The sequence below is a fragment of the Perna viridis genome, chromosome 12, assembly GCF_037379345.1.
Source record: "Perna viridis isolate PV_CMFRI_1.1 ecotype Kerala chromosome 12, ASM3737934v1, whole genome shotgun sequence".
Taxonomy (NCBI): domain Eukaryota; kingdom Metazoa; phylum Mollusca; class Bivalvia; order Mytilida; family Mytilidae; genus Perna; species Perna viridis.
The window spans coordinates 21772583-21784831 of record NC_142456.1 but is presented as its reverse complement, the minus strand read 5'-3'; the positions used below and the strand labels follow the sequence as shown (position 1 = coordinate 21784831).

General features: G+C 31.3%; 1 protein-coding gene across 1 annotated transcript in view; it reads left to right on the top strand.

Moving 5' to 3' along the window:
• Nucleotides 1-12182, top strand: part of LOC148601681 (WD repeat-containing protein WRAP73-like) — a 54073-nt gene extending 41891 nt beyond the window's left edge. The window contains exons 9-14 of the mRNA XM_088555674.1: nt 3974-4051; nt 5402-5495; nt 8643-8768; nt 9919-10002; nt 10554-10661; nt 11058-12182. Of these exons, the coding sequence (XP_088411800.1) occupies nt 3974-4051; nt 5402-5495; nt 8643-8768; nt 9919-10002; nt 10554-10661; nt 11058-11176 (609 nt within the window). The 3' untranslated portion in view covers nt 11177-12182. The remainder of the gene's footprint in view (nt 1-3973; nt 4052-5401; nt 5496-8642; nt 8769-9918; nt 10003-10553; nt 10662-11057) is intronic.
• The last annotated feature ends 67 nt before the right edge of the window (nt 12183-12249 follow it).

The following is a 12249-nucleotide window of genomic DNA, read 5'->3' as shown; positions in this document are numbered from 1 at the left end:
TTCTCTGGATTATCCCTAGGTTACATAGTGATTTGGAATATATAAAAATTAAAAATTCAAATATGGCTAGTCATTCATTTCTGACATTGTAACCCCAAATTATATTTTATTGTCATATTTAACAAAATTTGCAGTAATACAAACTTCAAAATACCCAAGACACTTGGTAGAACTTCTTGGTGATGGATTTGGCTCAGTATTTCAATAGTTGTGGTTCTGAGTTTATTCTTGTAAGCAATTAAAGTCTGGATTTAGATCTTCCTATATATATGATTCTAATGCTGCTGATGAGAGGTTACTCCTTGAAACATGTGTACGGCATATAGAAATTTGCAGTATATATGATTGATATTTTTGGTATTGGAAAAGACAGAGTAATTTTCAAATTGGTATTTTTTGTATTTGAAAAGACAGAGTAATTCTCAAAAAATTTATATTTGTGTTAAATACTATCAATACATATCTTATGTTATTCCCTTTAACTGTAAATTCTTTTTAGGACAAGGTTACAATCTTTTGTTGATCACTGGGAATTTATAAACACCCATTGGTTCAAGTTACAGGAGCGTGCATCAATTTTCATTATTTTCAATAGATATATATTTATATCTATTTAAAATCAACCCTACCCCTTTCAAAGCTATTTGAGTGGTTAAAGAGTAAACTCACATTTTGTGTTGCTATAGTAACGATTGATTGTTTACATTTGTTTTGAAGTGTCATCTTGGCCAGGTCATTATTTATGATCTTAAGTTGAAATTTAAAGTTTTACTACTTTTTGTTTGGTGTGAAATCTCCATTGAAAAAGATTTGTATAAGACATGTATACAAATAAAACTTACAAAATAAATATACAAAATATACAGTTGACATGCTGATTTGGTATTTCAAGGCTACTTACAAAATTGAACACTGCCATTAAAAAGTGTTTTTTTGGAATTAATGTCAATTTATGGACAATTGTCATCCTCGAAATTTACATAAATTGTACAGAATTTATTGACGATTTCTCACAACTATGGTCTAAGCTCTAAAAGGAGGATCATCAAAGGGCAATAAATCTGTCATTTGGGCTTACTGTTTGCTTGGTGCATGTTTTTGGAATTAAGGTCTATTGACAGTACAGTTGTATTACACAATGAATGCGTGACTCAAAACTGTTGAATTTGTATACTCTTGTTACTGAAATATTTTAATGCATTTTTTTCCACAAGTCTGACAACAATTTGAAAAGATGTCATGGGTTTCAGTTTACGAAGAAAAAATGAAATAAAAGCTACCAATGGCTTTTCTGTCTTGATTGTTTTGTTGATTTGGTTGCCATGGAAACTGAGATATTTTAGGTCTTGAGATTGAAATATTTTGATTTCATAGTTTGTGACCATGATTTTACATAGTACTGGTAAATATTACATATTGTGTAAGTCTTCTTTGTTCGTTGGTTATTATGATCACATGATGCAATGGATATTCCACGTACATGAAGCCTTGTTTCTATTTTTAAATATATTGACCCTATATTTCTATTTATATGTATATTGACACTATACTTCTAAATTTAGATCCAGATGTAAACTTTTCTATAATTACTCTCAGTCATTCATGGCGGAAGCCCCGCAGACAAAAAGAAAATACATTATCTACACATGTAATATACTAATTAAGGACTTTCACTCAGTAAGTTAACAGTCAGTATGTTAAAAGTCCATTATTGATAAATGTATAATGCTCCACAATTTATATTGACTATCAGTTTAACTATAATGGTATTTTATATATGTTACATATGGTATAGAATTCTTCTATTTTCATTGGTTATCAAGGCCATGTGATTCAAAAGATATCCTGTGTACCTATTTCTATTTTTATATATATTGATGGTATGTTTCTAAAATTAGATACAAACTCCTCTGAAATATATGTAACTTATGTGGCCAGGAACTTGACATTTAGTACAGTGGTGAGTTAAAATGCTGAACAAAACAGAAAAATCTGTTGCCTATTTTCCTGCCAAAATTGCTCCAATTTGAATGAAATATGATTTTTTAAGATAGGTTTTACATCCCGAGGTTTTGAGATGATTTGTTAGTTGATGTTGCCATGGCGACCAATTTTCCCACCAAAATTACAGAATGCTTTGTATGGATGAAATTTGTATTTTGTGGTGAAAATGATACGCAAAGTCCAAATTTCGAATACACAAAATGCAAAATCAATTGAAAAATTCACTTTTTACATATGCAATAGGTAAATTGCAAACTTTTTTCTATTCAATATGTTATATATGGACCCTTTTGAATATATTTACTTTGGACTTTGACATCATTCAGTAAAATCTTCACAAGTCCATATATTTGTCGTTGGTCAGTATAATCTTAATGGGTCCACATATAACATATTTACTTCATTAAAAGTCCATCATTAATAATTTATTCAATTTAACAGATCATAGAGGTTGAGTATTACGAATTTCTGTATTTTCTATGAACTTTGTCTGAAAATTAAGGACTGTGGATTGTGAATTATTGCATAGTTCCAAAGTAAAAATCACTTAAAGTTCAGGATTTTAGGATCATTTGCATAAAATGTGGTATAGATTGTTATCAAAAAGTGTAAACTGAAATTCATCAGTATATTTTCTAAACTGATTGCTTTGAAACAACCGTAAAAGAGTCCCTAATCACACAAAAAGGGGGATACAACTACCAATGTCAAAGAAAATCTAAAATAACCTTTCTCAAAGTTCTGACAAACTGTTTTGGATATTATATACTCATATAAGTATCCTTGACCTTAATGTTTGATTACAGAGGTAACAAATGTCATACAATGCAATAAGATTAAATTATAGTAGTCCTCTAAGGAACATCTAATCTCTTCCTGATTCTTTGTAATTGATATCGCATTGTTTTCTGCTATAATTGTAACAGGTAAGTAATAGATTCAATTGAGTAAGTTTTTTATTACCGAAAACTATATTTAAGTAGCTGTATTTGTAAGAATCATGCAAAATCTGAAAAATGTGATACACACCAAAAAAGGGTACATATTTTTATTTTTTTTTAAATTAAATTGTTTTATTGGTCTATATTATGAAATGTATAATTCATTCAAATCTGCCTGCTCTTAGGAGCAAATCAATCCAATAGATTCTATTGAGTGTCATCTACAGAGTTTTCTCCCTTAATTTTTAAATCAACAGCGCATTCTATATAATTTTTATCTCCTAAGAACACAGGTTATATGAAAAACTCAATATTAATTCCTGTTTACTATGCGAATTCAAACAAAATATCAAAAATAAAAATATGTAGGCTTTTTACCTATGAATCACATTTTGCATGACTCTTAGCTGGAGTGCTACTTAAATTTGGTACATGTATTTCAAATATTTATAAAACTTTTAAATGTAGTTAATTTTTCAGCATGGTAGATATAAAAAGTCCGTTTCAAAAGGATTATTTACTGTATAGGGTGGTTTAAAAAAATGCAAATTGCGTGACTTTTGTCAATAATTTACAGGCTGATATACAAGCAAAAGTTGTTCATGAGAAAGTAATATAAACATGACATTCTCTTGAATTTTAGCTTGCAACATGTATATTAATGTGGAAAAAAAATGAACACTTGTCATTATTTATATGTTCATGCATTTTGAAAAATATGAAAATATCTTGGGAACCAAGAAAGATAACTCTTGTTAAACTCACAGAAACTTGAAAATGACTGAGTTATTTTCTCCTGAATGTATATGAACTTCAAAATTTTATTTAATAATTTAAAAAAAGGGTAAATTCGCAAATCTTTTTTAGCAATAGAAGGTTGTCAGATATTTTCATTTAAACTGAATGTGGCTAAAGGAATTTCCATTAATTTCCATTCCAAAAGGAAATTATCCGCAAATTTGTACAACAAAAATGTGACTAATGCAAATTTCAACCAAATTTAAATCACATCTGTTTTTGTTTTCCAGGTCAGAATATTAAACCATATAACATGGAAGACTGTAGCAGAGCATGATCATCCAGGAATTCTAGACTGCAGTAATGTTGTAAGGAATCATTTGGTGTAGCTTGATATTTCATTCATTTGCTGAGTAGCTATGGATATTAAGAATTGTATTCAGGGAGCAATTTATTATTGTATATCAACAATTGAGACTTAAACTTCAAGGAGGTAGACCTGGCGTAAGGGAAATAACTCTCGAAATCAGTGATAAGTGATATGTTTGCAACCTATTCAATTTCACCAAAGCCTATCAAGCTTTCATTTGAAGTAGAATGAAATTATTCCAAGTATTTTGATGCTTAGATGAAATTGATGTAAAATGCTTTACATAAACGTTCCATTGATTTGTAAGAGTTATGTCCCTTACCCTAGGTCTACCTTCTTAAAATATCTGTGCTTCACTTTTTGAAATTGTAGAAATGTAATATCAGTTGTTTCCCTAGATCAAGTCATTTTCTTCAATTCTTGAAATAGTGTATGTACAGCTACAACCCCTTTTATTTCCATGGCAACCTTCCATAAATGGTTTGAGCCCAATATGTTTCTTAAGGAGGGTAAGGGACAAAATTCTTGAAGTTATATTTTATCCAATTTCACCAAAGCCTATCAAGCTTTCATTTGAAACTGAATGAAATCAGTGCAAGTTACTGTGATGCTTACATGACATTGATGTGAAATGCAGACTATAAATGTTCCAATGATTTGTTAGAGTTATGTCCCTTACCCTAGGTCTACCTCCTTAACTCCCTCAGTTGTCTTGTGGTATCAAGATTGCTTGAGTCCAGTAGTTTGTTGGTTTTGATACCAGATAAGGTCATACCAGAGATTTTAAAATTGGTGGCAGGAGGCATATAAATGATAGTGTGATGACTGGTTGGCTCTTAGTCTGAATAATGTATCTCGAGTTGGGTCATAGGCCTACTTGCTGTTTCTGTTTTCAGTGAGCTAGCACATTAAAAATCCAATGCAGTATGCTAGGCTAGTATAAAACAGGGTCTGTATGATTGATCAAATATTCACACCCTAAAATACCTGAAATATTTGCCATAGGATCACATATAATCAATAATTAAAACCCGGTATACTGTAAATGAACTAATTTTTAAGGTGATGGACAGTAAACAGTGAAAAATAGTATCTGCAAAATTGATTTTAACACCAAATAACACTAATCAATTTTTGAAAACGTGAAAAGTAATACATGCAAATATGTTCACTTGACAGAATCCACAAAAATTAATATGTTTACAGTAAGTCAAGGTTTCCAGGGACATACCCTATCCCAAGTCATTTACGAAATAAATTTCTTTTCCATTTTCCATCCAGTGTTAGGACAGACTGATTCTGTACACCTCTATGTGTAGTATTTACTTTCTATTTACATGTATTTCAGGTTGTTTATAAAGAAGTTGAGACTAGGACTCCATTGCCTCCTGGAGACAATCTTGATGCTCCTACCGCTACTCTGTTTACTGCTCAAAGTAAATGTAAGTTTGGAAAATACAAACAACTGCCCTTAGAAATTGATTTTTGACTACTTAAGTACCAGTCCATATAAAATTCAGAGACTGCCAAAGGTAAGGTGATTCATAGTGTAGAAAAACCCAAGAATCAGATGATGCTTTATTGGTCTACATATGATATACTTTTATGTGACAATAATTCTTTCTGTATTTAGATCTATACTTTTGAAAAAACTACACTTTAACCTCCCACTAAAATCAACCAAATCAAACCAAATCAAACCAAATCAAGAACAATAACTCGTGCAAAGTGATAATATCAAATACAATCTATATAAATTTTATCTCTAAAGCGCAACCCTTAAATGTATAACTAAGACTGGTTATGTGATTTATAAGGGTTTCTGAAGAAGAAATCAAAGTTAATTTGGTGGGTTTTTGACATGCATGAATCATCTCCCATCTGATTTTTAGAAAGACTGCTATTTAATTGCTCTTCTTTGTGACATACTGTGAAAGTTCTTTAATTCATGGATACCAATTTTCGTGGATTAGGGAAGAAACACAAGTTCATGGATTTTTTAATTCCTGGTTTTGTGGTTTTCAGTATACACACATCAATGGAAATCTCTTTTTCGTTGGGAACTAAATTTCGTAGTTTGGCCAACCCATGAAAACCACAAAATTTGATACCCCACGAATGATAGTACTTTCAGAGTATTTAATTCAGGTAATTTCCAATGACAAAGTTACACCAAATTGACTCTTACTTCTCTACTAAACAGAATACCCTGTAGTGGGAAATTTTTGTGCGTTTCTAATTTTCCCTATATTCGTGAAGTTTAGGGAATCACGAATAAATAAAAGCCAGCAAAATTCAAGCGCAGATATTTTACATTATTTTCATTCTCCATGTTATAGGTATGGTCTACATTAATACCACTATTTATAGAGGAAAACCTGAAATTTGGCACCCGGAAAATTACCCGCTATATAGTAATACCAGTTTTGAACCCAGCTGGCTCACAGTAAAATTGTTTGTTTTGACTTCAGGTTTTCATGAAAAAGTCCTTTCAATATAAAAATCATATACATTGTAATATCCTTAACAACTTAATTTTTTGCTAGTCTGCATGACATACTGATAGATGAAAGGTTTAAACTTTGAATAGCAAGTAATAGATAATGGCGTAGATTGAAAATTTCATAAATTCCAAGCCCTTTTGCTTTTATTATTAATAACAACTAATTAATTAGTTCTGGATGGTTTATGATATCTATTAAATAGTATTTATAACATGTAATTTCTGGGTGCAACCATAAAGGAGACAAATGAAAACCTTTTTAAGGCAATGTAAGAACTGAAGCCATAACTGGATGGAATTGAAAAGTATTTCTTATATTGTCAGGTTACTTCGAATCATAATAAACACTGCTGCTCTAGAAATTAAAGGGAATAGGAACCCTTTTCAACATGTGGGATATATTGATAGTCTTTACATAATACAAGAAGAATCTGAAGTTCCTTTTCCTATATTATACTTAATTACTTAATTAGAGAGGATAATTGCTCTAAACCTATTGGTACCAGTATCACATTGCATATCCCTGAGTGGGTTTACATCAAAACATGGATGCTATAAAAATATAGTGCATTTTCTTTTTGTCTCTCTACAAACAAATGTTTTGTCAAAAGATATGAGCAATGACTTATAAAATAGAGCAAACATCACACTATAAGATGACAAACTTTTTTAAAAGAAAATCTAACATAATAACATAAAAATGTTCCACTGAAAAGGTTGATTTAATGAGTGCCAAAAGTGAAAGTAGAGAAATGGCTATTTATAGTTCAAGACTACTTTTCTGTCCGATCCTAGTGGACTCGCCCTATTTTCTTTGCGGGAAATTATTTTTTCACATGCCCTTAGAAATGCTACATAAGTGAAAGTTTTATTGAACCAATTTACATATTTTTTTTTTAAATCCTAAAAAGATGCACTTCACTATAGAAGTCTATGGGAAAATTAATACAATACTGAGACCTATTGTTACAGGGGGCAGCCGTCTTTGCTATAAGATAATCTCCCTTACTGCCAAATTGCCAGATGGCAGCACTAATTATGATGTAAATGTGGCACTTAAAGTAAACAACCCTAGAATTGTGAAGAATGTACAGTTTGTCACAAGTAGAAAATCAGGAAAGTGGTTGTGAAAATTTATTTTACTTGTGAGTGAAGTTTACATTTCTGTTAAATGGAATATACACAAGATGATAATGGAACAAAAAGGACATATATTTATTTATTTTTTTAATTTAAGTCATTAACACTGCTGATGTATTATATTTTTTTCTATACATTACTCAATCATGCAAAACATATATATTTTTGTTTCTCTTAATTTTAGAGACCATTCAGTTGAATTGAAAACAAAAACAAATGTTATTAAAAGAACGATTTTGAAAGACCTTATTTTACAAATTAAAGTAGTTAACATTCTTGAATTTGAAATTTCATGCAATGCAAACAAAGAGAAAATTAAACTCTTTTATTATTTATCTTCTTTTTTCCCCTCATTCTTGTTTTTGTTATGAACATACTATGAAAGTGTAATATTATTTACATCTAATTTTGTCTGATGGCCTGCTGTGCTGTCTCAAATTATGATATTAAATTATAAAAATCAATTTTCAATTCTCAGTTTTAATTTTTTTATACCTAAAGTTGATTTAAAAAAACAATTTCAAGTTTTGACATTATTTATTATACAATGGTTTTGACTTATATTTTCAACTTCACACACATTTTGTTTCTTGTGTGACCACATGATAAGATAAAGTATTACCTGATCAGATTAGTGCCACAGACACATCATAATCATGATGCATGCTGGGAAAAAATGTCAGTCTCTTGTGTTAGTATTTATCAGTTAAATAGGGCTAAATAGTAAGGCTTTGAAATTAAAGAAACACATTTTTATGCATGTTTACATAGATACTATTAAATTAGAGTAAAATTCTTTTGGGGTTCCTATTTCCTTTAATAACTTTCTGCTTTCCACCTGAAATTTAGGCAAGAAAATAAATTTTCCAAAACAAAACACTATCCCTGGGCAAAGTTTCACTTGTAACAAGTGCTGGCCCATGTATCTTAAATTCATATTTTTCAGTTGAAGTACAGCAAGGGGATATCAAACTACCAACAACCAAACCAGATATAAATAAAGCAAACCCTAAAATAGGTGTAGGAATGGTGGCCTTCAGCTGTGACTGTAAATACATGTTCACTAGAAATGGTGAGTACATACATCCTGAAATGGGTGTGGGAATGGTGACCTTCTGCTGTGATTGTTAATATGTGTTCATTAGGGAAGGTGAGTACATACATCCTGCAATGGGTGTGGGAATGGTGAACTTCAGCTGTGATTGTCAATATGTGTTCACTAGGAATGGTGAGTACATCCATCATTTAATGGGCATGAGAATGGTGACCTGCTGTGATTGTCAATATGTGTTCATTAGGGAAGGTGAGTACATGCATCCTGAAATGGGTGTGGGAATAGTGAACTTCAGCTGTGATTGTCAGTATATGTTCACTAGGAGTGGTGAGTACATCAATCATTAAATAGGCATGGGAATGGTGACCTGTTGTGATTGTCAATACATGTTTACTAGGAATGGTGAGTACGTACATCCTTAAATGGGCATGGGAATGATGACCTGCTGCGAATGTTAATATGTGTTTATTAGGAATGGTGAGTACATTCATCCTGAAATTGGTGTGGGGATGGTGAACTTCAGCTGTGATTGTCAGTATGTGTTCACTAGAAATGGTGAGTACATCTATAATTAAATGGGCATGGGAATGATGACTTTCTGCTGTGGTTGTAAATATTTGTCCATTAGGAATGTTGAGTATGTACATTCTGAAACAGGTGTGGGAATGGTGGTCTTCTGTTGTAATTGTAGATATGTGTACATTAGTTATGGTGAGTGCATATGCATTCTTCATGATTTACACACCCGTTTTAAGAGGTCAACAAACAGAACAAAAAAACAGTAAGTCTATGTATAAATACAGAGGTAGAAAAAAATCATCATGGTAGAATGCAGGTTGGATAAATATTATGTTTCTCCACTGTATTGATTATTGAGAAGTATGACAATTATATTTTGGTAGGCCCTCTACAAACTTATTATCACTAAGTAACTTTTAAGAGCTACTTGCACTTCGCAGAATCCACAAACCTATATATTATCTATTTCTTTTTTTGCTAAAATGATTTTGCATGCTGAAACAATGGATAAGGTTGTATGTCTTAATTTTTCTTGAAAGAAAAAAATTATACACCCATATTTGATTGACATATTACATTGTGTACATTGGGAAGAAAGTCTAAAATTACATTCAAATCAAAACTTGACTATGTCTTCTATTTGATGCAGATAACATGCCTGGAACTTTGTGGATCTGGGATATCAGGAGACTGGCTCTGTGTACAGTCATGATCCTTAGTGCCCCCATCAAGTGTGAGTAGAACTACAGACAGCCAAAAATGTAGATCTAGAACATTAGCATTCAGTAAAAAAGGAGAGGAAAGGGGCCTTAGGATAAGATTTAAAATAAAAAGGCTGGATCCGAATTCAAAAATATATTATCATTTTTTCTTATCTTTTTTATTTCATAAATACAATTGAGATGTGCATAACATTTTCTGTCTTGAACTACAACTTCATGAAATAAAATGCTTGCATGATACATGTTAACCTTTGAAAGAGCTCATATGGGAGATTCTCCCGAGTAATCACGGTCTCATGTGGCAGATTTTAACATGAAAGTGTGTTTTAGGTGTAAACATTCAACCATTTAGTATTTTTTACTGACAATATAGTAATTTTAACCAAAAATCTGTAATAAATCTTACATTTTTATGTGGGAGTTTCTAAATTTTTCATTGATTTTGTGGGAGGGTTTACAGGTATGGTTCTTGATATGACTTTGAATTGTATGTTGTAGCCTTAGTATGACATTGCTTGCAACTATTTATTATTAAAAGAACAAAATGATTTTAACATTTTAGGTGTGAAGTGGGACCCTTCCCAAGCACGTCTAGCAGTGGCGACTGGTACCAATAAACTGTACATGTGGTCAGCGGCAGGAACTCTCTCTGTTGAGGTACCAGTGGAAGGTTAGTATTTAAAACAGGTGAGAGCTGATGAAGGAGAAAGAAAGATGTTTTATTGTTTATTGATACTGCAATCGTTCTATTTGAGCAAACAAAACATATTGACAGAATGCACAGTATTTTTAGGAGATAGAGTGATGACTGGTTGGCTCATACTCAGAATAATGTTTCAAGTGGGTTGGGGCTTTTACTTCTTTGACTTGATAATGTTTTGGCTCAGCTTTTCAGACTAGTACAGAGGATCTGTTTGTTTTTTCAAAAGTCCTGAGAGGCATGAAACATCTTCCATAGGAAATTAAAAACTAAAATCAATCAATCAATCATTAAGAAAACAAACCAATATCACTGAATTTATTAAATCTGTCATGGGAATTAATAATTTCGTTTTTCTAATTGCAGGACCTTTTAATGTACAAGGGTTGTTATGGCAACCTGATGGTAATACCATTTTGCTGATGAGTAAAGATCAGATGTGTGTTTGTTACCTTACAGATAATACAGCTCAACAGGAAGCATAGTATTGACCTTGATTTTAGAATTATTTACAGAGTTTGATTGTTACAGAAAGGCAATGTTATAAAGAAAACATGTTTGTGAAAGAAGTTATTTGAACAAGACACAGTAGAAATGCTGTTGAAATTTGGCATGTTTTTTTTTAAAAGAATGGAGCCAATTTTAAAATCTAAGAGACAAAAAGTGAAATAACAAGTTGGAACCCCACTTTTGTTGGAATATTTTTGTAAAATTTGTGCAAAATTAGAGCAAAAATGAGCAAATGTTAGCTGAAACTTGTACCACCTGGTTATAAATAACTGGATCAAAACCTCCCTCCCCTTTTACAAGTTTCAGGATCCATCTCTGCTTGTTTATAGTAATTTCAAAAAGTGAAATATTTTGACAAAATCCAGAACTTCATTGAACCATTCCGTCCATATTTTAACATTCCATGTGTATCGTTATATGATATCATGCCAACTAAATCATCTAATTCTTATAAGATTAATTTTGAAGTATATTGTTATATCTGTAATATCTACCCTTATACTTGATGTGAACTGTATCTATAGGAGTAGGGGCAATAAGATCATTATTTGGACTAAGAATTTTAGGAAAATTTCAAGTTTAAGTGTGATAGTATGAATTCAGAAACCTCTGACAAATTATTTTTGATTTGTTTGGAAATGGCATATATATATATGAACTTTAGGTTGGAGCCCTTGTTACGGGTCTATTTTCTTAAGGGGCTTATTCTTCATTCATATATGCAGTTTTAGAAATGTTTTAAATGGACAATCTCTATTTCTTTTGGGCTGAAAGTACCCGTTATTGCCCCTACTCCTTTAGCACAGTATGTAATGTTTCATGTTGATGTGCTATGCTTATTTTGTTCTTTTCAATCAAGTTACATGAAAAGTTTGTAGCTTTTGAAAATATATAGGCCTCACATGTGTATTAAGTCATACCATATAAAATCCAACCAATGTTAATCATATTTATACTGGTTGAATAAAATATCAAATTTTGTTCTTACTTGTTTTTTTTGGTATGTAGCATCAACTTCCCAAAAACTGATCTCGTGAATCATCAGAAT